Raw genomic sequence first — 26,466 nt, forward strand, 5'->3', positions numbered from 1 at the left:
ATCACTAGGGGATTAGGTTTGTGAGAATTTTCTTTCATGGGAAAACCCCTTTAAGAGGATCTAGTACTGCCAGACCCTGCAGATTGCTGTCCCAGAGACTGGGTAAAGCACTTCACAGGATCTCCGACAGCAGAGTTTCTGCAGTGCGGTTTTCCAGCTGTCACAGACAAGGTCCTGATGTGACATGGGTTGTGTGTCAAGTCACATTACCCAGAAGCAGAGGCTCCTGCTACATATAAACAGCTGTCAGCAGCAGGCTGGGAGCTGTGTGGAGATGGGGAGGATGTTATACAGAGGGGGAAGAAGAGATTTTACTGAAAGAAGGAGGGGACAAAAAACTGACGTGGGGAATTATAAGGGGTTGAGATCTCATGGTATGTCTTTGAAAGGTAGAGGGGGACTTGGCAAGAATGGTAGATATTAAGCTGAGGGCATTTTAAGGAGTTAAGAGCAGAGGTGTGCAGGGCTGTGTATTTGGCCGCCAGGGGTTTTTAATTGGTGGAAATTTTTTTTTTTATGGCAAAATCTGGGGTGTATTTTATAGTCCGAAAAATAATCCAGAGATTTCAGCTGTAAAAACTATAGTCAATAAGGCATGCCAGGGCATCAACAACTCCCCATCCACTTTCAGAAAGGCATAATAAATGTCCCCCATTGAGTAAGCAAAATCTTCAAGATAGGAAAGGCATCGTATGCAACAAAAACACAAAGAAAATGTCATTGGCTTAGTTATTTATTAATATTATTCAGAAATGCGGTTCTGGCCAGTGTGATTAAATAGAAACGGCTAGTTCTATCAGTGATGGGGCAACCCCCAGATCCCAGACATTCTGGCAGGATCAAATAAAATATGCCTTTTCGCCCACAGTCAAAAATACATGTACAACCTAGCATTAGGTGTACATTTTTTTTTTTTTTTTTTTTAAACAAAACTGGAAAAAGAAAAAAAAAAAATCCTCTAAAAGATGTCTTAACCTCAAAAATGCAGACCAGATCATCTAAATTGATTCTCCAAAAACAAGGGCAAAATGGTTTAGGAGACGTGCAAAAGTGGACTTCAAGGGGAAGATCTCCTATTGGAAAAATTTAATAAATATATACTTGTTATGAAGAAACAGTTGCCCAACAGAAAACACCCAAGTTTATCGGGCATTTCAAAATATACTGAATAATTAAAGTAAATGGATGCTTATTGCCAAGAGCAATTAAACAAAAAAGAAAAACAAACAAAAACAAAAAACAACAAAAAAAGAAAATTATGCCTGCTCTCGAGTACATGGGAAAAATAGAAACGAAAATTTACAAATTACAACCTTCCCCTGAAAACAGCCGTACATTTTGGAATGGAAAAAATATATATATAATATTCTCTCATTCGGCTAGTTTATCATACACACAAAGTCTCAAGTTTAAATTCTATTTTTCTTTTATACAAACAAAGTCTCCCTTCCCTCCCACAAAAAAAACAAACAAACAAATTATATATAACCTAACCCCTAAGCAACTGCATATATCAAAAAGTATCTAAACATTGATATCCACACAACAGAAAGAGGATGAGAACATTATTTTATAGGGGAATGTGAGGATTAAACCTCAGGTGGAATTTTTCCCCCCTTCCACCAATCCATTGCTTCCACTTTCCTGAAATAGAAGCCTGGTACAATAAGGGGACACTTGTTGATTGTTAGGGTTAAGTGGATAGACGGCAAATATAAGACTGTCCGATCTTGGCTTTCTTTTTTTTTTTTTTTTATCTTTTTTTCTGTAAAGCCAGTAAGGGGGAAGCCAATGATACACACAAAAAAAGTATTTAACAATGCAGCATTTAGCTAAACATGAGGTATACAACTCACCTCATATTTCTTTTTAATCGCCTAACCTTTTTACAAACTTGCGTCCAATGAGAACCATACAAACTGGGCTCAAGAGGACATTGTATTACCCAGGAAACATCCTTTAATTAATTTCCATGTAGCTGGAACCCCCACGGCAAGAAACCAGGTGGGTTAAATGTAATATTTCAATAGATTTAAATATAACTATATTTGTTGCATTAACAAAATGCTTTTGCTCTGACTGGACCTGCTCTGTCCCCAAATCAGAAGTGGACCTGATGAATGCAGTCATGAGAAATACCAATGCCTATAATAATTAGGGAAAAAAAAAAATCCAGTTACATCTTCAAAACACACCCTGGAAAAAAATCTGATGCCTTAGTATGGGGAATTATAGTTTATTTAGGGAAATTAGACCTGATGCAGAAAAGTATGTATCTGAAGCATGGCAAACTGTAGTATTAGATGTCATGCCAGTCTAGATGAAAACATTGTAGGGGGAGAAATGAAGTGGCTTCCTTTTTCCTGAGCACTCCTCTTTGCGAAAGAAAGCACAACAGACACCTCATCTGCAGGTAACTACCAAGCTTTCCATGTGTAGTAGAAAATGACAAAGGAAAAGTGAAGAGAGGGTTATCCTTCCTCTCCTGTAAGGGAAAGAACTAATCCAGAAACAGTCTTTTCTTGCTTCCTTGTGTTCTCTAAGTTTGCATTTATTTTTTGTCTTTTTTGTGTCATTGTTGAAGGACATATTATTCATTATTTCCACGTAGAGGACTGGGTGATTGAGCGAGAAGGAATCATATCTAGGAGGTATTCCCGTTGGCGATCCACAGCTGCTGACTTATGCACAGAGAGGCCAGGGTTTACGTAGGTTAAAGTCCCTCCTGCAAAGCAACAAAGTCATAGGTTTTAGAGAATAATAATTGCACCACAAAAGTAAAGTGCACTCAGTTGTGAATCAGTCTCTTGCACTTTTTATACAAAGCTTATTGAAAAGTTAGTTACTGTAAGAAATCCTCCCTCATCTGCTTTTCCACACTGATGTCACCCTTGCAAGACAGAAGCTCATTGGGGAAGGGAACTCCGACCTATTAGCCAAAAGTGCACTGCAAACTTAGAATGCAGAGAGAACATATGCTAATAAGAGTTCAACTTTTCAAAACTTTGTTACTCCAAATCTACACTCTGGATTACCAATTTGTGTAATTTTTGTTGAAAGGGAATGCCTGAAATACATAAGCATAAAGGTATGCTTGAAATGCACAGTAAAATCCAAAAAATATGCTTGTGACTCAAAGCTTCAGCTGTGCATGGAGAAATCTGAAGTTCTGAAATCAGAATGTGCCCCTTTTTAGATAAATAGGTCACATAAAGCTGGCTTGGGAGTCACCTAAAAAAAGTTTAAAAAGGAAAATATTACGAATAACAAAAAACAAAACTACAGATACTCATCAGTGTTCCTCTTCATCATGATCCCATCATGAAAAAAAGTCTTATTGGCAGCACGGAGACCAGATCTCTGGCGCGCCAGGCTGCTAATTATTGACACCATGTTGGAGAGGGAGGTGATGTCACGCAGGAAGCGGAAATAATTAGCAGCCCAGAGCACCGGATATCCCAACATTAAAGAAGACCACCGCCGGGATCAGGAGGAGGAGCACAGGTGAGTATCTGTAGTTTGTTTTTTGCAATTCATTATTCCTGTTTAAGGTTGTGGACAGGTGTCTTTCATACTGATAACAAGTTCAAACAGTCACACTCTAAAATCCACTATGGTGAAGACGAAAATAGGTGTTGAAAGACAACCGAAACAAAAATTCTAGACCTGCAACAGGCTGGGAAGACTGAATCTGCAATAGGCAAGCAGCTTGTTGTCAAGAAATCAACTGTGGGAGCAGTAATTAGAAAATAGAATACATAAAAGACAACTGATATCTCTCAATCAGGGACTCCACACAGGTTCTCATCCCATCAAAATGATCACAAGAATGGTGAGAAAAAAAAATAAAAATAAAAAAATCACAGAACCACATTGGGAAGGGTTGTGGGCTTGTTGGGGGCCTAGAGAATGACCTGTTGAAAGCTGGGACCACCATAACAAAGGCTACTGTCAGTAACACACTACACCGCCAGATCCTGTACTGCCAGAAGTGTCCAGGCCCCTATAAAGTTTGCAAGAGAGCATTTGGGTATTGGGAAAAGGTCATAAGGTCAGATGAAATAGTTTTTTTTTTATAACAGAGCTTTAGTCTCAAGGGCAGGTGTTTACAATGCTGGAGTTCAGGAAAAAAGAGCCTATCTTTATGCAAGGATTTTGCAGGATTTTAGAGTTTACATTAAAGCCATGTTTGGAGCATTTTGTTTTAAAGGGATTGCCCGAGTTAAAAAAATAATATATATATTATGTGGCCAGGAGCGGGCTGCCTAAAACAAACAATAAAGCTGTACTTACCTTCCGGTACCCGGCCGTGGCCGGGTACGCCTATCCGTCCCTATACACAGCATTGTGTATGGGGGCCGGAAGGTTGTCGGGGTCCGGCCGGAAGCTGAATGCAGCTTTGTTTACATGGCGCCCGGACCGGAGCGACAGCAGCACTGGATACCAGAGGGCACCGGAAGGTAAGTACAGCTTTATTGTTTTAGGCAGCCCGCTCCCGGCCACATATATTTTTTTTTTCAAAACTCTGACAACCCCTTTAAGAATCCTCTTCTGGAGTTAGACTATCAATATCCTATCTAAATTTCATTAAACCTATCAATATTAGATTGGTGGGTTCCCACTCATGAGTTATTTGATACGCGTCAATATAAATTAGTCGCGGTGCATATGCTACTACAATACTCTGCAGTGTCACCATTTAGTATACTGCAAGCATACACGATGAGGGGGCTATAGCACTTGCAGGAGTACTGCAGCCCCAGACAGTGATGCCAAGAATAAGAAGTTAATCGAGCCAAAACTAGGCTGACCGTCTCAGGAAATCAATCCATTGAAAATCTGATCCCAGAAAACCCTTAACTGGTCATGGAGTTACCATCAGTTGGAGAAATTTCCCTTTGTTCTCCTCTTTGCTGTAAAATTAAAGAAAATCTACCATCAAAATCAAATCAATGATGAATCACTTGCTCAGATACAGGAACCGTGACACTGGTAATCTGCTTATATTCCATGTTATCCTTGGCTTTCTTCCTTCTAAAATCAACTTTTAAATTTATGTTATGCCCTTTTTTTCCTTTTGAGAGCCCCTTAGTGATGTCTTTTTACTGGCAGTTACAATGAGCAAAGCAGGTCTCCCCTCCATTTCCCACTGCTGTTAGATTACACAGGCAAAGGTAAGAGGGAGAGAGCAAGGGGAGAGGAGATGTGTTCTGCTCATTTTAATAGCCTGCAGCACTGAGGGGCTCTGGATACACAGACCTGAGCCCCTCAAATACATAATTGGTAAAGTTGATTTTAGAAGGAATAGCAAATATAAGATTATAAATGAGCAAGTGTCCCTGGTTTATCATTATGTATTTTGATGGTAGATTTCCATTAACCCCTTAAGGACGCAGGATTTTTTCGCTCATTTCTCGCTCTCCACCTTCAAAAATCCATAACTTTTTTTTACATGTACAGAGCTGTGTGAGGGCTTATTTTGTGCATAACAAATTTTACTTTCCCGTAATGTTATTTATTTTAACATGCCTTGTACTGCGAAGCTGGAAAAAAATTCCAAATGTGGAAAAAAATAAAAAATGGAATTTTTTATTCCATTTTTTTATGTGATGTAAAAAGGTGTAAAAGTCGCATTTCGGACATTTGGGCGCCATTTCCCGTCTCGGAGGTCACCGCCGACCGTAACCATTTTTAAATTTTGATAGATCGGGCATTTTGGGACGCGGCAATACCCAATGTGTCTGATTTTTACTGGTTATTATGTTTTATATCAGTTCTAGGGAAAGGGGGGTGATTTGAATTTTTAATATTTTATTTTTTCTTTTTTTAAACTTTTTTTTTCGCTATTTCTTAGACCAATGATGGCAAACCTTTTAAACACTGAGTGCCCAAACTATAACCAAAACACACATATTTTTTGCAAGAGCCAATGCGTCAATTTAAACAGTAACTTATGACTCCCTGCTCTTTCACAGGATTAAATAGTATAGGCCCCTGAGGACACCAATACAGTAGAAAGAAGGAGAAGAAGTTTGGATTATCATTGTAGCTTCATTCTAGGGTCCTGGGACTTCAAGAGGCCACTGGCTCATTGTAACGAATCTGCAGAAGCCAGGTAGCCTCGGGTCAAGCGAAGACCCAAGGCTACCATGGCAACCGATCGCCGCCATCTTTTAAATGCTGCTGGCAACGAAAGGGTTAATGGCCACAAGCACCGACCGCGGTTATTAGCGGTGGGGGTTTGCTGCAATATGCAACAACCCCCACCTTTGTATGAAGAGGACTCAGCCCGTGAGCCCTCTTTATACATTCCCTGTAACCTCTGCGACGTAGAGCTACATCGCAGAGCGTTAAGGGGTAAGAGTGTTTAAAAATCTTTTGATATTCTTTTATTTACTTTTATAGTGGTGAAAGAAGAGAAACTGATTTCTTGTGTGTGCGTAACAATCTATATCACACACAAGCGCATAACCTATATTATTCTGTGATCAAAAAAAATTTTTTTAAAAAAACAAAAAAGCAAAGATTCTATTTAAAAAAAAAAAAACACAGCATGTGTAAATGGTGTATGATGGATTAAGGCAACAAATTTACCCATAATGCTTACCTCTGTGCATCTCCACTGATTGTTTCTTTGATTGTTGTGTCGCTATGACTCTCTGACTAGAAGTTTGCCCTATAGAAAACAATTACACCCATGTGATGTCATGAGATACGGCAAGAAGAAGATACAAATCCAATAACATTTCTAAAAACTGTAGGAGAAAATTGTACCAGTGTGTGACTTCAATTACAATCCACATTATGAAAAGTGGTCTTCAAGAAATGATACATTTCAAGGGGGTGTGGAGTACAGGCAGTCCCCTACTTAAGGACATCCAACCTTCAGACGACCACTAGTTAGTTAAAGACTGACCCCTCTGCCCCGTGACCTCTAATGAAGCTTTACCATAATCCCAAACTGCAATGATTGGTGGCAAGATGTCTGTAATGAAGCTTTATTGATAATCATAGTGACAATTGGAGTTTCAAAATTTTTGCTATAATTGGCCCAGTGGCAAATTTTATTTTCTCTGGATCTACAATTATAAAATATACAGTTTCGACTTGCATACAAAATCAACTTAAGAACAAACCTACGGATCCTATCTTTTACGTAACCCTGGGATAGTTTGTATTTCTGTATGCATATACCGGCTAAGGTTGCAATCACACACATGTATTGGGGACGTATATACGGCCGATATACATCCCCCATATACTTCTATGGGCTCACTGCATGGTACGTACCACTCCATAGCCTGGAAAAAGCTCTGTGCTACAGTGCGGCGGGCACACGGCAGTGTGCATGTAGCCTAAGGTCTCATTCACACTGCTGCATGGGGGATGTATATACGGCCGACGTATATACGGCCAATATACGTTCCCCATAGAAGGCAACGGGTGCACGGTGCCCTACGGGAGTGGTACGGCGCAGTGCGGCAACGTACCACTCCGTACCCCGTGAAAAAATAGGACACGTTCTATCATATCACTATGGAGAGGGGTGGGGTGAGCAGCGCTCTCCCCCTGCGCGCTGCCGTGTGCCCGCCGTGCTACGGTACGGCGGGCAACGGTAGTGCGAATCCAGCCTAATATTGAAGCTTTTAATATGTAATACAATTAGAATGTGATTACAAGTTACATGGACAGCGGGGTGAAAAGGTCAAAGAATGGCTCTTAACCTTACATACCTGCATTAATTGAAGATTTCTTCCAGTTTCCAGGTGCAAGATTAGTTTTGTTCACAGGATGCTCTCCGGATTTTGCTGAACGGTTGGCAAGGGTGGCTGCATTAGGCAGCTTGGTCGAAGGTGGGAACGTATGCAGCACACCTCGGGTGGTCCCAGATAATCCACGTGATATTGGTGTGGGGCTCTAAAACAAAAACGCTGTTTAAGCAAATGTCCTCTATGCACCCAATACCCACCAATTAAGTACAAATGCATATAAAAACCACTTTACTAGAAGTCTTATCTTACCATATTATATCTACTCCTATGTTGATCCGTGTGTCTCTATGGTAACAAAATACAAACAATTAAGCATTGACCATTTGTCCCTACATTTTACTTTTACATTTCAGAAAAAAAAAAAAACAGCAACACCTTCGTATAAAATAATAAAAAAAAAAATTTCCAGTTATATAAAAAGATGCCCCCTCAAAATTATTGGAAACTGGTTGTGTTAACATGCCTTAAAATTTTAATCACCGCCATGAAAACATTTTGATTCGGTGGCCCATTAGAAAGACATGAAGTAGATTAAAGGTTGTCTTACCAGTGGCTATAATTGTGTGCTATCCCCTCTCCTCTGGTTCCATACCGTGTCTTGTGATGGGCCACTAACTCACATGGAAATGGACAGAGACTTCCATCCACATGTAAGGGTGCCATTGCACATTGTGACACCGTTTTGCAGGGAAAGAAAGATTCACCAACTACTTCCACCGGTAAACAATTGTGGGGCGTGGCCTGGTACTCCTTTCATTCACCAATTACAGACAGCACCATACAGATGATGAGTGGCAGCACCTGTGCATCCACCAGTAAAAGGTTTGTTAAAGAAAATTTCCTTTGTGAAGATAATTTCTCATAAATGTAGCCATGTTGTCCCTTAGAAACTAGATCGTTTCCTTGAATAGGACCACCTTACATTTTGGCAGCAGTGGCCAGACATGCAGTATTGAGCCCTTCCTGACCGCCTGGATTCAGCGATCATTACCACAGGACGTCTGGGGGTCCTGCAGTAACTCCTGGACACATATATATATTATATATATATATATATATATATATATATATATATAAACCTTTTGTGTATTTGTGCAATCGCTGCAGCAGAGGTGGCCGTATCCGAGGAAGCCATCTCGTTTCTAAGAGACCATATGACTACATTTATGAGAAATTAACGGGTTGGACCCCCTTTTGCCTTCAGAACTGCCTCAATTATTCGTGGCATAGATTCAACAAGGTGCTGGAAGCATTCCTCAGAGATTTTGGTCCATGTTGATATGAGGGCATCACACAGTTGCCGCAGATTTGTCGGCTGCACATCCATGATGCGAATCTCCCGTTCCACCACATCCCAAAGATGCTCTATTGGATTGAGATCTGGTGACTGTGGAGGCCATTTGAGTACAGGGACCTCATTGTCATGTTCAAGAAACCAGTCTGAGATGATTCCAGCTTTATGACATGGCGCATTATCCTGCTGAAAGTAGCCATCAGATGTTGGGTACATTGTGGTCATAAAGGGATGGACATGGTCAGCAACAATACTCAGGTAGGCTGTGGCGTTGCAACGATGCTCAATTGGTACCAAGGCGCCCAAAGAGTGCCAAGAAAATATTCCCCACACCATGACACCACCACCACCAGCCTGAACCGTTGATACAAGGCAGGATGGATCCATGCTTTCATGTTGTTGACACCAAATTCTGACCCTACCATCCGAATGTCACAGCAGAAATCGAGACTCATCAGGCCAGGCAACGTTTTTCCAATCTTCTACTGTCCAATTTCGATGAGCTTGTGCAAATTGTAGCCTCAGTTTCCTGTTCTTAGCTGAAAGGAGTGGCACCCGGTGTGGTCTTCTGCTGCTGTAGCCCATCTGCCTCAAAGTTCGACGTACTGTGCGTTCAGAGATGCTCTTCTACCTACCTTGGTAGTAACGGGTGGCGATTTGAGTCACTTGCCTTTCTATCAGCTGGAACCAGTCTGCCCATTCTCCTCTGACCTCTGGCATCAACAAGGCATTTCCGCCCACAGAACTGTCGCTCACTGGATTTTTTTTCGGACCATTCTCTGTAACCCTAGAGATGGTTGTGCGTGAAAATCCCAGTAGATCAGCAGTTTCTGAAATACTCAGACCAGCCCTTCTGGCACCAACAACCATGCCACGTTCAAAGGCACTCAAATCACCTTTCTTCCCTCATGCTGATGCTCGGTTTGAACTGCAGGAGATTGTCTTGACCATGTCTACATGCCTAAATGCACTGAGTTGCCGCCATGTGATTGGCTGATTAGAAATTAAGTGTTAACGAGCAGTTGGACAGGTGTACCTAATAAAGTGGCCGGTGAGTGTATATATATCACATTCATTAAACTGAATTTGAATGCCCAGACGAGAATACCCCTTTAAGGGCTTTCTCCACAATTTTAGTTTCTTCCTTGACACTCACCTGTTTAATAGAGTGGTGCTGAACCGGATGTTCTGACTTAATCTGTGCAGGGGAAGAGCTCTGCTGCAGTATTCGTTGCTCAATCTCCTGTTCTTGCTGCAAAGCTTTGACAAAGGCAGCCTTCAGTCGGTTGGTGTGCTCCGCTTTCAAGGCCTTCTTTTGGTTGGAAGTCATGCACACATCACACATGATGGTCCCATTCTTTTCTTGCCTCCAGCGGCTGGTGAAGTCAGTCTTGCATTGGGCACAGCTATAAGGTTCATGAGATGTAGGTGGTGCCACCGTTTTACCTGCAAGAAGAAATGTCAGATTTTACCAAAAATTAAAAACTTTTGTAGGAAAAAAAAAAAAAAAACAAAAAACACAACTTTACCATATTCTGACTCCAATAATTTTTTTATACTTAGGAGTACGGAAGTGGCCAAGTAACTTTTTCCGGAATGAGCTTATGTTTTCATTTTTGCCATGCTTGCCCTGGTCCCTATACTGTCCCTAGATGTATCAGGGTACAGAGATGTATCCCGGGATACATCTCTGTACCCTGATACATCTAGGGACAGTATAGGGACCAGGGCAAGCATGGGACCGTCCTTGTTAGGGCGGGAGCAACTTTGACTGGGGCATAAGAACAGCTATACTAGGGACTTGGACATCTCCTGTTATCCTGTCGGTTTCATTGGTGATCGAGCCCACTTCAGGACTTGGTGAGAGTGTTCCAATTTCTTCCTATAAATTTTGTGGTTATGCTGATCATTAACATATGCTTCTTCTATAAATAACATTGTATTTACTGTTGTATATCCCAGAGGACTACATGTACCAGTTGTCACTTGGTAAACTTGCCCAGAGGTCTCAATACTTTTTCAAGTGATCATATTTCTTTATGGCTGTGCAGCGTCATTCAGCTTTTTTACTTATATTGGAATACAGGACCTAATATCCACTTTTAATTGTAACTTATTAAAGGCTATGTTTTATTATGTTCACATGTGCCGCTTTATATATACAGTTCATAGTCTCCACACAATTTTTCAGACCTTCTATGGTACTTGATCCTAATTGATTCCACCATACTACAGTATTTGTAGTGGATGATGTGCAAAATCCCCAATGTGTAAATCGGCTAAAATCAGACAACCTCAGATCTTTGTATGCAATATGCAGCCAACACCCTCAGCCCATGAGCCACCTCAATACACCCGCAACCGACCTACGACAAACTTACAGGTCACACATCTGTAATGGGTTACGTAATAAAATAGCAGCCTTAGCCATCCACACTTTTGATATCAAAATAATAAAATATTCTTTACCTTGGGTCTCCAGTAGGTTTTGTACTACTTCCTCAAGTCCTACTAGATAGATGAACTCATTATTGGCTGCACTTGGAAGGAAGTTAAGTTCTGGTGCAGGAGGTTTGGGAGGTGGAATCTCCAGCAGAGTTTTTTCTAATTGCTTGCGAAGGGCAAGCTTGGCAGCTGCTTGTCGGCTTGCAGGAGAATCATTAGCATTTCCACTTGAGATGCTGGTGGCATTTCCGGTTGTCCCAGAGTTCTTCAAAGAAGTGGGTGATGCCTTAAATAAAAATATATTTGGCCATAAACGTATTTCTCATCAGTAGTAACAGGTATATAAATTACAACATATGTAGATCAAGTAATTTACACAACCTTGACTAGGAGACCAGCTTACTTTTAGAAAATTTTAATAAATGGCCTAATGATGTTACCCAGTTTTTGGATCTAGTTACTTTAACGTCTAGCAAACATTCATATACTAAAGACTCTCTATCTCCTAAGCTACATTCGGTTGGAACACATTTAGGCAGATGTATACAGCAACAGTTTTTACAGGCATCACTTTTTAATGGGCATTTTAACTATGCCCTCATAAGAAACATTAGTACATGTGAAACTCAAGAAGTTATTCACTTTCTGTATTGACCAACCTGTGGTATGTTGACCAGCAAGCTTGTGTTTGCCACATTGGCTACGCGAATCAATCCCTGCTGGATGATCCTCTGACCTTGCATCTGTACATTGGGCACGGATGCTCGAGGAGCAAGTAGTAAAGGTGGTGGACCTGTACTTGGATGTTGCCTAATATTGTGCATCTGCTGAGGAGACACAGAAATGGGCTGATGGTGGGAGAGAGGGGAAGAAAAGAGAGAAAAAAAAAAAAAAAAAAGCGTGTCAAAGAAAAGATTACAGAAAGTCAGCAAAAATAAATTAGACACGAACTCAGTTTTTCACACACATTCATGGATATAAAAAAAATTACCTAACAAATTCTAACCCCTTTAAAAAGTTGTCCAAGTAATTTTTTTAAATTAAATAATTTTAATTAAAACTCCCACACGCAGGCTGGTAACATTATAAAAGTGTACTAAACCAGTGCTTCTGATCCAGCACATTTGTTGGGCCAGGACACCTGTCATCAGGTCTCTGTAACCATTTGTCGCCACTACCTGTTGGAGCAGCTCACAAGGATCCCATCCCAGCCTTTATCTAGTCAGTTCATACATTAACCATTCTAAAAATCATCTTTTCTTCATTATGCAAAATGAGGCTGAGCAAATGGAGAAAGTGATGTCACCCCTGTTACTCCTCCCCTCTCCTCCCCCTGCTCATGTCTGTGTGTAATGTATAGTAAAGCATTGCTAGGGTTTGTGTGAGAGACAGACATCAGCTACACAAGTAGCGTATAGGAGTAGCAGCATGTCAGGCTGTTACAATGGCTCCAGGAAGCAGTCATGTGTATATGAAAAATATCTCATACACACACAGGCCGCAGGAGGCATGAGGGGCAGAATCAGGAAGTACATGGAGGAGCCAGCATCAGGAGTGTAACATTATACAGGCTGTCAGTCAAGCACTGGGGGTGTGGCTGTAGCTCCCACTCATGAATAAGCTGGACAGCTGAATATTATGATTCATTGGACCTCTCTCAGGTAATTTGCACACAGCTTTAGTACCCGATTGTTTAAATTTATAAACATGTAGAGGGTTATGTAGTGATACATATTCATTCTAATGGCAGTTTATGAAAATATATTTAGTTTTGGGTGGTGAATTTGACAAGTTCTTTGAGTTACTGGCCAGCATTAAGGGGTTAAATAAAAAATATATATTTAATTCTGATAACTCTTCAATGATACATTAACAGTAGGGACGACCATTACCTACACACACAAGCACAAAATTCTTACCTGTGCCCCTCTTACAAGTGGCGGCATAACTATCTGTGTAGATTGCTTGGCTTGAGACTGTTGTCCACCACGTACTAAAGGAGGAGGAATAACAGTGCCACCAATACGTGATGGTACCTGAAAGTAAACCAAAAAATTAATTGAACGAAAATTATTCTACATTATTGTATACTGGTAGAAAGGCATTTTTATCACAAAAATTTAAACAAAGTACATAAAAATTACCTTTTGTGGCGCAGTCTCCTTCTGTATCTGACTCTGTCGCAGCTTTTTAAGTAGCACCAGTTTAGCTTCTTCTAACCGTAATTCTTCTTTTAGTTGCTTGATCAGTCGCTCTCTTTCTTCGGGGCTGCTTCTCTGAATGAGCTGTGGCGAAAAAAATATTACCAAAAGATAGACACAGATTCAGAATAAGAAGCAATGTGTCTCTGTAAAGTGCTAAACAATGTATCAACATTTTACGTGAGAGTCCAACATGACAGATAATTAAGAGTAATATGACCAACTTTTATTTGAAGAAAAAGTATGTGCTGCAGTCTTTTCAATAAAAGGAACAAAAAAAACAATTCCATGTAATTTTTGGTTCTAAAGAAAAATAAAGTGCAAGACCATTGCTTCCATCTGATGAAACTGGTTTGGGAGCAATAAACCACCAACATGCTGCTAAGAAGCCAGGGTATAGGTGTATGTGAAAACCAACTGCTTTAACATCAAGTAGTCAAATAAAATAAGATACCAAAAGAGTCCAGGTGTAGCATTACATGACTCATGCCCAAAGTCATTTTACAACTTCTTTAACCCCTTATCACCGACACTAGTTTTCAGCTCAATGACCAGACTCGATTTTTCAAATCTGCCCTGTCTCACGATAATTGGTTATAACTTCGGAACGCTTTAACATATCCTGGTGATTTTGACAATGTTTTCTCGTGACACATTGTACTTCATGTTAGTTACAAAATTTAAGTGATAAGTTTTGCGTTTCGTTCTGAAAAAAAGTGAAAATTTGGCAAAAGTTTGTAAAAATTCTTCATTTTCCAAGTTTGAAATGTTCTGCTTTCCAGACAGGAAGTAAAACTACCCAAAAAGCTTGATAAATTACATTTATGGAGTGTCTGCTTTATGTTGAGATGATATTTTATGTGTTCTCTCACTTTTCTAGTATGTTATGAGGTGCAGAACTTTAGGTGCCATTTTTCTCATTTTCATGAAAATTGCCAAAACTCACATTTTAAGGGACAACTCAGCTTCCAAGTGACTTTGAAAGGCCTAAATAATAGTAAAACCCCATAAATTACCCCACAATAGAAACTTCACCCCTCAATGTATGTAAAACAACTTCTATTGAGTCTATTAACCCTTTAAGAGTTTCACATGGGTTAAAACAATATGGACCTGCGATTTAGAAACTATGGAATTTTTTTGGAAAATACATTCATTTAGGCCAAACTGACAGTTTCAGAATAAATTAAATGATGAAACGCACTGCAACGTTTGATGCCCAATTCCTCCCGAGTGTAGCGATACCCCCATATGTGATGGTAAACTGCTGTATGGGTGCACGGCCGGGCATAGAATGAATGGAGGCGCCATTCACTGCAGATTTGTATTGTCACATTGTACATAAATTTATAAATTTACAATGTAAATATATACAATGTATACAGAATTCATTTTGGGGGTCTATAGCTTATTCATGAGATTTTATTAACTATTTCAAGGGGGACACAAACAAAATCATCAATTTTTATTTTGGATTGTTAGCTCAGTTACAAAACAGCCAGGTCCTGCCAGGAGGCGGAACCCGGCAGAGAGGAGCCGACAGCCTCGGGTCACTCGTCGGAACCCGGGGCTGAGGCAGGAGGGATTGGATCCCCCGGTAAGCACACCGGAGTTTTTCCGATCCCGGGTGTTAGTGCCGGGTCTGGGTTGTAAGATCACAGCCAGACACCGGCAGTTGCAGGACCCGATGTCCCGAAATCTTCTTCTGACGCGCCGCCGTAGAAAGGCGTATGCGTCAGAAGAAGTACATTCATATGTCTTTTAACTTAACTGAACCTGTGCCGCACTTGGGGCCACTTCTTTCAAAACAGGCAATTTTGGCTTCTGTTAACCCCTTAATGACCGATGTATCGGCTTTTTACAGCGGTCATTAAGGGGTTAACAGAAGCCAAAATTGCCTGTTTTGAAAGAAGCGGCCCCAAGTGCGGCACAGGTTCATTTAAGTTAAAAGACATATGAATAGTGAATGTGTGTTACAGATAGAATAATGAAAGCAATGGAAAACAAAACTAGAATACAAAAGAAAATAATGTTCTTACCAAAAAAGTTTCAGAAGTGGGCTCCTTTGCTAAACCATTCATCCGTGGACTAGAAGGTTCATTGTCAGATAAAACTATAACATCTGGAGAAGGAACCCTCTTCTCTCGCTTTGTTTCACTGGGCAAAACAAATACATAAATGAAAGTATTATTACCCCTGTGGGCATTAATCATAAGTATAAACATGACCCATAAAATATATATCCATATCTCGGGGTACTCCACTTAATAATGTACTATCAAAGTATGTAGTAGTAAAAAGAAACAACAAATATGGCTGCACTTGCCGTTCAAAATTTTGCTTTAAACTGTAGAAAAATAATTGACCGGCTACTTCCCCAACATTGCTTAAATAGCCTCCGATATAACAGACAGGAGTGTTTCCTCTGAAAGTGGGCTATCCTAACCATACAATAAACTCTGATCGCTGCTGCTCCGACAGCTGGGAGCCCCAGCATCTCAGCAATTTGTGTGTCCTGCTGCAGCGATCAGACATTCATATCCAACCCATAGCATTCGTAGGAAAAGTCCTTCATTCTTACTATGCCAAATTAAATTTATTCTCATATTCACAAGATTTCATAGCCATTAGCTGCATACAGAACCTGCAAAACATTTCCCAAACCAAAACGGAAAGGTAATAACAGGAGGTACATTTATTAGAGCTACCACTAGATGGCATGCATCTACTAACTATCATAGGAAATAAACACTTTAATTAGGATGATGATGAGCATATCATACAGAAGAAAACCATGTCCAAAACAACCAAAATTTTGATGGTTTTCGATTTGCGTATCCTTGTGTGCAAATATTCACAAAATGTGATCAAAATTGATTAGTGTTACACCTTAGAAGGAAGCACATAAGTATATTCTTGTCACAGCACTGTTCATTATGCATCCTTGTGCATTCCTTATAGGCCAGTTTTCTAGGAAATGTTTGTGACAGTTTACCAATGGCAATAAGTGGCATCGACCCACAATTGACAAGTATCACACCTCTCCAGGATAGGCAATTAAAGTCTGATCAACATGGGTCCCACTGATGAGAACACTAGGACATTCATCACAGGGCCCTGAATGAGGACTCTGAATAGTGAATGGTGTGTACTGGTGTTCCACTCAATGTGGCACAATTACTTACCTGGTCCCTGCGCGATCCCCTAAATGCATTGTCCGCCGCGACTCATGAAGATCCTGTGTCCGATTTCCTGCATGTGTCACTTCCCCGATCAAGTCTGCCGGAGTTCACCATCTTCCTCCCGGTGTATGCAAGTGCATTGGATGCGACACAATTTGAAATTTGGATTGTCCGTCGGCCCGGGCCCCGATTTGTGTCTCGTGAAAGCCAGCGTGATTGCGACACAATCCAATCGCGTCTGACGCAATCCCTGGCACGATCCCGAAAACCGGAAAATGCGGCCGTGGGACCTTAGTAAAGTATAGTAGTGCTCCTTTTCATACAATAGATAAAAAGTTTGCAAACCATGTACTGTTTCTGTACTGTAAATTATTCAAGTAGAGAGTGCATTAAAGAAATAGGAGAACATACATACTGCCATGTTCAGGCTGGGTTCTTACCCGCCCACCATCTCACTGGTGGTATGGGTAGTCCATAACTGCCACAATTCCCTTGGACAGATCACATTAAATCCATGCCATGAAACATGAACAAATGCAGACAGCGATGCACTGACATAAGCTCACCTCTTTGAGGTACTCATATCCATTGGTTCTTCTCCTGTTGGTACCTCCACCTTAATGGTGGCTTTCACTTCCCCACTTTTCAGAAGTCCAGGCATCTTGCCAGACTCAGATTCTGCCTTCATTACAAGCTCTCCATCCAACAGGTCCGTCTCCAGTTTTAACTTCTTGTTGTCAATATCATTCTGTGTCACGTCTTTCTCCAGTGCCCTCTTTTGACTCCGTGTCCGGCACGCTTCATCCGCCATATCGTCGGACTGCTCAAAACAAAAAACACACAATTCAGGATTCTAAAAGTACAAAAATAAAATGCATTCAATTTCATGCATGTTCCCCGAATTCTGGTAAAATTCACAAATTTGCCAAAGTGGCCCCAAGGAGTTCAATTCCACCAAGAAGCTTATACAGCCACCAGACTCATTGTATGGGCACAATCTGACATAAGCTGTGGAGTATCCTATATGCCATCAAGAGTTTGTAGCTCCAGTAAACTAGTTACAGTAGTTGGACTAAAATGCTATCATAACCCCAAAGATCGCTTTGGAACAATATTCTTGCCTACATTTATCTAATGTAATGTAAAGGTTGTTTCAATTAGAATTACTCATTCCTGTATAGGTTAAGATTTTATAAAGTTCTGAGAAGGGAACGGCAAACCCCAGGTGGCATTACGTTGTGACATCAAGTCCCCACGTGACCCCTTTATTTTCCCAGGATGCTGCTGGAGACACAAAAGCACTTTCTGGAAAACCGGCCTGAACTGGTTCCAGACAGCAAGAGCTGCGAGTGGCGTTAACCCCTTGCAGTGACACTGACACCCGCCTCCCCCTAACCCCCCTCCTCTTCAAGGCCTGCTGCTTCTAGCATTCCTGTAGAGTCCAAAAGAGCATCATTCTTAAAGTGAAAGAATGACACACTGATGCTAATATTATCTCATTGTAGACCGATAGGGCTCTTATTAGCTTTATTAACGAAACATTACAAAATAGTCAGCATACAAGTGTAAAACCTCACATATGCGAGTCACAGCCCTTGAGTCCAGTTCACAAGGATGACATGTGGCCATATGAAACACAAACCATTCTATTCTCACTACAATAGATGTAACAAATATCTCTGGGAGGCCCAGGTAGTCCTTACAATGTGATAACACAAGGTCCCCATTAGATTCAGGCAAGAACTTACATTCTCAAGTAACGGCAGGAAACCTTCAATGACTATAGGCACATGAAGTCTATTTTTGGTGTAGAAGTAAACTCTTCAAGGGGTTTCCCAGGGTCATGTAAAATCTTAGCCATAGTTCTAGAGCTTGATGTAACAAATCGCTCAAAATGTTCAGTATACATAGTATAAGGTGGAAAATTCAGCCCTTGGTAAGGCCCAGCTTCCCATTATGCCCTTCAGTTATGTAAAAGGACAAGAGAAACACAGAAGGACTTTGGTTCCCCATAGATACATATTCAGAATATCCGTTTTGCCATATTCCAGTAATTGGCAACGGGAAAAAAAAAATTAAAAAAAATTAAAAAAGGCAGCTGCATCCTGGACTGACATGGCGCAGTTGGGAATTTAGTTACCAGCACAACAAAATCTATGTAGTACTGTAGAAACACCTAATGAAAAGAATACAGAAAGACTGGAGGGCAAGTGCTGAACTTAAATGGACATCAGCTGCAAACTTTAAAGTCTACATTATGTCATTTCTCTGCTGTGCATTCACACGAGGCGCCGCGTTAACATTGTGTTTATAATATGCATGCAGCAACGTCATGTGTTAATGTTGACAGCAATGTAATTGAGTTTACATTGCTGTCAACATTAAGTAAATCCCCCCCTACTCAGCTGCTGTGATGCCTTCAAAAACGCATGTATTAACACCACATGTGAACGCACCCTCACAAGAAAACTTTCCAAGTAAATTTTTTTTAAAGAAATGGCTCACTATATGTTAGGCTGCATTCACAAAAACATATGCCTGCCAGGCCGGCATACAGAGAGTTGACCCTTCTCCATAGCGATGCATGACACAGCGGTTAAGATAGGACATGTCGTATATACATGTCCCTCAACAGTTGTGTGAATGCAGCCTTAGAGACTGAACTTAAAAACACCCCCCCCCCCAACCTAGATGACCACCTTTGGGGTCTCAAAGAGGTTTCACTACATTTGCAAATTGATGTGGTGTTCTTTATCTTACCAGAGGATAATAGGGACACAGAAACCTTATCTTTGTATGTGCTACCGAAATACACCTACTGATTAGTTCAGTATGCAAAACATTCTGAATGAGGCAACACACTGCTTCATAGATGCCCACTTATCAGCACTTAATGGGTTACTTACAGGTCACTGGCCGAAAAACTCTGCCCTTAATTCCTTGTAATACAGCACACTTCCTTCCATGTGTTTAACTCTTCTATTCACATTAACTAGTTCAGGGAACACATACCCTATAGAAAACTTTAAACAACTGGAACCAGCTTTCTTAAGCTCCTGAATGGTAAAGGGATCACTAATAAATTAGGGCGCAGACAAGAGAAATAAATCTGTACTTTGTCAAAGGGTCAAGACTGTACAGTGTCCATTAGAGCTAGTAACCGAGATAGAAGTCTTCATTATGCCAGCCAAGACACTAGTGACTGGTAGAAACATGCCTGTTCTTTCAATTGAGTATTTTTCATAAACTGCAAAAGATGGCAGAAATATAAAATGTAGCCAAGATGTTCAAAACAAATGCTAATGCAGAAGAAAAAAAAAAAAAAAAACCCCACATGCACACACAGGGAAGCAAAAGAAATTTGCCGTGTGAAGCCAGCAGTGGGAGCAGCGAGACGAAAAGGGACGCAGCAATACAGCAGCTCTTGAGGATCGGCCAGCTTACAGCTGTCTGCCTGAGCACAATGGGTTAAGCTCTGCCATTTTGGTGTCATTCACTGATATGTCCATTAACAGTGTTACAGAGTAAAATGGAAGTCATTAACCCTTCCCCTCCAGCAGTAAGCCAGTGAAGGAAGGGCTCCACTGCACAATTTGCAGCATTTCTCTTATCATGAAGATGGAAAACGTCTCATGAAATTAATTGAGATTGCAAGTTTACAATTCAACGCTGCCTTACAACCACAATTACAAGAGGCAACACAAGGCAAGGAAAACCACCTCACCGAGATAAAATGTGACTATTTTCACCCAACTTACAACGCAAACTGCCATTAACTATTACAACAGTACTAGAGTGAGGATTTGGGGGACCATTATTGTGCTACTATTCTTAAGAAGGGGATATTCACACAAGACATGCTGGTTATAGAACATTCTGTATGGGGTTTACAGTGATGAATGAAGAAAAAAAAAAAGGTAGTATAATCTGGGAGACTTCTAGGACTCCTACCAGAGGTTGTTACTTGGGATTTAAAAGGAACCTGTCACCACATTTGCACATATACAGCCAGTGACAGGTTCCTATAAAGCTCTAATTACTGACTGACACCCTTCTTTTAGCCAAAAATTGCTTCCCCTCACATCCCCATAAATCACCTTTATCATGTATTACCTGGCATCAAAGGGGCGTGTCCCCTCCCCATGCCTTATGAATCCTTACTATATAACAAATTGCAATTCCTAGCGACTGTATTTAATATTACATGCCGTGTACTGGGGGAAAAAAAAATTCTGAATGCAGTGAAAATGGAAAAATAAAAAATGTCATTTGCACCATTTTGTTTGTTGTATTTTTTCAGCACAGCCTTTTAACCACTTTATTGAATTTGCAAAGTGGCAAAAAGAGTAGCTTTTTTTCCCCCACTATTTTCTACTACATGGTTAAACGAAGGGAATAACCGTTATATTTTGGTAGATCAGACATTTTGGGATGTGGCAATACCTAACAGGCTTATGATTTTTACTGTTAATATTTATATCAGTTCTAGAGAAGTTGGAATTAGAATTTTTTAGGGTTTTTTTTTTTTTTACCATTTCTTGGACCCCTAGGTTGTCAGATTGATCCTACCATATACTGTCATACTACAGTAAGCCAGTATATGGGGATTTTGCATATCACCCATTACAAATGTGCAAATCGAGACTGTCATGGCAACGGATCGCCGCTCCCCAATGATGTCACAGGGAGCAACAATCTGAGCCAAGATGGCGGCACCCACGCACCGCCAGCAGCTTTGCTTAAGGTGTTTGCTGCAGTGTGCAGCAAACACCTGGTGAGTATGAAGAGGGCCCAGGCCTTCTGCTTCTGCTACAGGACATTCAGGAAATCTAGCATCAAAATGAAGTAAACCAGGGACACTCACTCAGATCCAGACACCTACTGTGGTAAGCTTCTTAAATTAGTTCATTTTGGAAGGGAGCCGTGAATAACAGTTATCATTATGCTAATTACATTTTCAACCGCCTCCCCACACACAAACATTGCCCATTACACAGCAATGATACTTTGTTGTATATACATTTTTTTTTTAAACATTGGAAACTTTGTATAACAAGGTTACAAAAGGCCCAGCTCACACCTGGGTAGGGGCTACACTATGTTGTAGGGCTTCCATTCACTCCCATTTACTTAAATGTACTGAAGGTTACACTTTGTTAGCTTCTGTAATTAGCACCTTATCGACATTGACATATCTGTATGTCACATGTTGGTTAAGCCTGTATGAAGCTGGCTCATGGACATTATGCAGGCAACACTCAAATCTGAGTGTTAACCCCTTGACTATACTGCCATCTTGGATTCAGCAAGTGCCCAGTTCCCCAACCCGTGAAGCGCCACTGGTTGGTGCCAGCCAGTTGCCATGACAGTCCCTAACAGAGGGTTCCACGGCTATCATAGCAGGCTCTTTTACAGGTAGAGTCGTATACAGTAGTATAGCAGTATATCGTATAAGTGACCAGACCCCCTAAAAAGTTCAAACCAGTCCGCTTCCCCCAAAACACAAAAATAAATAGGTCGTTATCACCACATCCCAAAACTCCAGCTCTATAAAAAAAAAATATATATATATATATATATATATATATATATATATATATATATATTACAAATATACATACACACAAAAAAAGAAAAAAAGCAGCACAGTCTTTGAGAGAAAAAGAGTTGATGGGTGCTATCCTCACTCTCACCAGTAAGAGTAGCTTGACAAAGGCTGAGACTACAGCCGAAACGTTGCGGGAGGTGGAATAAACACCCTTGTTTTTTCACTATTTTGGAGTGCTGCCGGTCTTCATTTCGCTAATATATTATATATATTTATATTTATTCCTGGCAGTGAACCTCATAACAGAAAAAAAGCACCCAAATGTAACATTTTTGCCATTTCTGAATACAAGGAAGTTTTAGTAAAAAAGTGATCAAAAAGTCACTTTCACCTCTCCCACTATAGGACACGAACAACGATCAGCATCCAAGTCCCCCCACCCCCCAAAAATATGCTGCGCTGCCACATTCAGCTGGACTGTGGCCTTTAAAGGGTTAACACCCATGATGAGAGCTCACGTCAAACCCAGGTGTTAAATCTGGGTGTCAGCAGATAACCATTGACACCCCCGCGACTCCCGATGCCGGCTCAGCTCCGGTGCACAGCGGCGAATGCCAATAGTGGGGACTAGGTGTTAAAAGGAATCCAACTACCTCAAAAACATTCAAAAAGCCCTATTAATACTCACCCCTGCTCCTCTTCACCTTGATCCGGCTGCTGTCTGTTGATAATCTTGATACTTCAGGATCACCTAGAAAAGAAACTGGACAAAATGTCCAGAGCTCCGGGCTGCCAATTATGCACACCCTCGCCACCTTCTTCTCCCCATGCTGGGAGAGGGAGGCAAATTCACATCTCTCACATGACGTCCCATTGCTGTCCCATGTCCCCAGCATGGGAAAGGGAGGTGGGATAGGGTGCATAATTAGCAGCTTGTAACACTGGGCCCCGCGCTGCCAATTATAACCAATTCGTAGGTGATCCCGGCATGTCAACATTAGCGACAGACGGTGCTAGGATCAAGGTAAAAAGGGGCGGCAGAGGAGAGCATTAATAGGGGTTTTTTTTTTTTTTTAAATGTTTTTGAGGAGGTTGGCCATCTTTAGCGACCCATGACGTCATAGCACGGGTTGGCTGCATGGAGAGGGCTCATGGGCTGAGACCTCTCCATAGCCGGTAAGTCTTTCCGGTAACACCCTTGGTCGGTGCTAGCGCCAATCGCGGATGGCAACCCAATGATCGCCGCCTTAAAAAATAAAATAAAAATATGGCGTCGCATGGGCGTCATCGTCTTGCCAAGGTTCGTCGCTCCCCGTGACGTCATCGGGGAGCCGCAATCCTTTGCCATGACAGCCTCGGGTCTTCCAAAGGCCCGAGGCGGTCTCGTTTTAACCCTTTCATTACAATGTGCTGATTGCACATTGGCAGTATATTGGGTTTTACACCTCTTCATTACATACTTTAGTATGACAGTATGTGATAGGTTTGATCAGACAGCCTAGGGTTAATGTACCTGCAAATGTTAATGTAGTCTGCAAAATAGTAAAAATAGAAGAAAGTTATTTAAATAAAAAGTTTGATCAAAATATAACTTTTTATTGCTCTGTTTAACCCTGTAACAGAAAATAGAGCCCGAATTTGAAAAAGGCGCTATGGTTTTTTCAAAATGGCAAACAATAAAAAGTGATAAAAAGGTTGTGAAGTCCAAAACATGCTAGCATTGAAAAAAATCTGGTATCCCTGTGATCGTACCGACCCAAAGAATAAAGCAAACCTACAAGAAAATGGCGCAAATGTGGTTTTTCACCAATTTCACCGCTTCTGCGTACACGGCCTGGAGTAATAAATACCATCACTATGAAGTGCAATTTGTTATGCAGAAAACAAGCCGTCACACAAGTGTGTGTGTGTTGTGTGTGTGTTGTGTGTGTGTGTGTGTGTGTGTTGTGTGTGTGTTGTGTGTGTGTGGTGTGTGTGGTGTGTGTGGTGTGTGTGGTGTGTGTGTGTGTTGTGTGTGTGTTGTGTGTGTGTTGTGTGTGTGTTGTGTGTGTGTTGTGTGTGTTGTGTGTGGTGTGTGTGGTGTGTGGTGTGTGGTGTGTGGTGTGTGGTGTGTGTGTGTGTGTGTGTGTGTGTGTGTGTGTGTGTGTGTGTGTGTGTGTGTGTGTTGTGTCGTGTGTAGATTTTTGATTGTAGGGAGTGAAAAATAGAAAAAAAAAAAAAAAAAAAAGGGCCAGGTCTTTAAAGGGTTAAACACCTTCACAAAATCTATATATCTTTGTGTAAAGACTGACCCACAGAATAAAGAAGAGGTGTCATTTGGACTGCATATTGAAAGGCGTAAAAATTAGGCCCACAAGAAAATGGCGCAATTGAAAATAAATTCAAAACACAATGAATGTACAGCTTCCCAATTTATGGCTGGAAATATAAAATACAGCTAAGTGAAAAAAACTAAATGGATTTAAGGTAGGTAGCAAAAAATAAACGTAAAATGAAAATGTTATGGGGGGGGGGGAATTTGCTGGGAGATGGAGATCAATAAATTTTAAACCATGATCTGCAGCAATTAAAGGGTATCCTTTCTGCAGGAATAAATCACTACTGGTATGTTTTTGCAGCCAGATTTACACCTTCCACATACCGTAATTTTTCTTGACTGAGTGTTGTGGCATCATTCAGAAAATCAACGTAGAAGTGATATGTAAAATTGTTTGTACAAGTCATGGAGTTGGAGAGTTTAACAAAGTGAAGCTCTTCCCAGCCTCAGAACATCACCTCTGCTGTGATTGATAATTACGCCTCTTTTTGGAGACGTGGTTATTATGTACCTAGATGCAGGTACAGTCAGTTATTGTGAAGGAAACATTTTGAGCTTCACTGCCAGTCTACTGCCTTACTTTATACAAGCATATTATTTCTCAATTTAATGCTGCATTCACACTACCGCAAGGGGGACCTATATACAGCTGATACGTCCCCATAGACGGCAATGGGCGCGCGGCGCCCTACGGGAGCGGTACGGTGCAGCACAAGTGCGGCACCCTATTGCTCCGTGCCCCGTGAAAAAAATAGGACATGTCCTATTTACATACGGTGCCATGCACAATATATCCCTATGGAGAGGGGCGGGGGTGAGCAGCGCTCTCCTCCTCTCCCCGCGCACTGCCGTGTGCCCGCCGTGCTACGGTACGGCGGGCACTAGTCGTGTGAATCCAGCCTAAAGTTGATTTACTGGATGATGCTGCCAAAGTGGACCATCAAAGAAACATGATCTGGAAGGGGGTAATCTGCTTGCCCACACACTGGTTGTTAAAGGGACATCTACCATCAGTTTGACTGATGTTAGATGTCCAGCATTACATGCTCATTTCTTGATGGACCAAGTGGGACTGTTTTTAGTGCACGTTTGCCAATGACTAAATGTGTAAATGAGCCGGAGGTGCTCAGGCTGACATTGCCCGAGTGCCTCTTATCAGGTTTTAATTTATTCCGTCACCACCTCCCTTCCACACCCCGGCCCTCTGACGTCACAGACCAGCATCAGTTGAACTGAAGGTAGATTTCTGCTGACAGATTTCTTTTAAATGACAAGCTGCAGATCAGAAAGCCATTGCAGATTTTTCACATGCTTTACAATGCTAATCTATTACATTGTGTATATACCCCATGGAAATCCAGATAATATAAAACATTTACGTGCGCTCTAACACTTTCTGGGGCCAGTTATACAATGTGCGAGGCTAAACTAATAAAAATGGATCACAATTAGAAAAGATAACTGATAATGGGACATAAATCTATTAAAAACTGCACCCAAAAACTGTCTGCACCACACCACAAGGTACAAGGCAGTTTTTAAATACTTTTATAACCAATATGGAAAAAGTAGACATGGTTAAGGGGAGAAAAGTCTGTGCACCAAAATGGATTCCAATAAGCTCGAATTTTGCTTCAGGTTTCTGGTGTAAACCAAGGGTGATGCCACACATGGCGTTTTTTGGTCCGTTTTAAGCATGCGTTTTCA

General features: G+C 41.1%; 1 protein-coding gene across 5 annotated transcripts in view; it reads right to left on the bottom strand.

The window, feature by feature from the left end:
* Positions 1–936: 936 nt before the first annotated feature.
* GATAD2A (GATA zinc finger domain containing 2A) overlaps positions 937–26,466 on the bottom strand; it is a 43,171-nt gene continuing 17,641 nt past the window's right edge. For all 5 annotated transcript variants that reach the window (XM_072155758.1, XM_072155777.1, XM_072155782.1 and 2 more), the window contains exons 2-12: positions 17,461–17,714; positions 15,752–15,869; positions 13,656–13,796; positions 13,431–13,547; positions 12,171–12,359; positions 11,536–11,797; positions 10,223–10,512; positions 8,022–8,057; positions 7,734–7,917; positions 6,608–6,676; positions 937–2,725 (exon numbers count right to left, since the gene is read on the bottom strand). In XM_072155758.1, coding sequence (XP_072011859.1) covers positions 2,598–2,725; positions 6,608–6,676; positions 7,734–7,917; positions 8,022–8,057; positions 10,223–10,512; positions 11,536–11,797; positions 12,171–12,359; positions 13,431–13,547; positions 13,656–13,796; positions 15,752–15,869; positions 17,461–17,705 — 1,779 coding nt within the window. In that variant the 5' untranslated portion in view covers positions 17,706–17,714 and the 3' untranslated portion in view covers positions 937–2,597. The remainder of the gene's footprint in view (positions 2,726–6,607; positions 6,677–7,733; positions 7,918–8,021; positions 8,058–10,222; positions 10,513–11,535; positions 11,798–12,170; positions 12,360–13,430; positions 13,548–13,655; positions 13,797–15,751; positions 15,870–17,460; positions 17,715–26,466) is intronic.

The sequence above is a fragment of the Engystomops pustulosus genome, chromosome 1 (assembly GCF_040894005.1).
Source record: "Engystomops pustulosus chromosome 1, aEngPut4.maternal, whole genome shotgun sequence".
Classification (NCBI taxonomy): domain Eukaryota; kingdom Metazoa; phylum Chordata; class Amphibia; order Anura; family Leptodactylidae; genus Engystomops; species Engystomops pustulosus.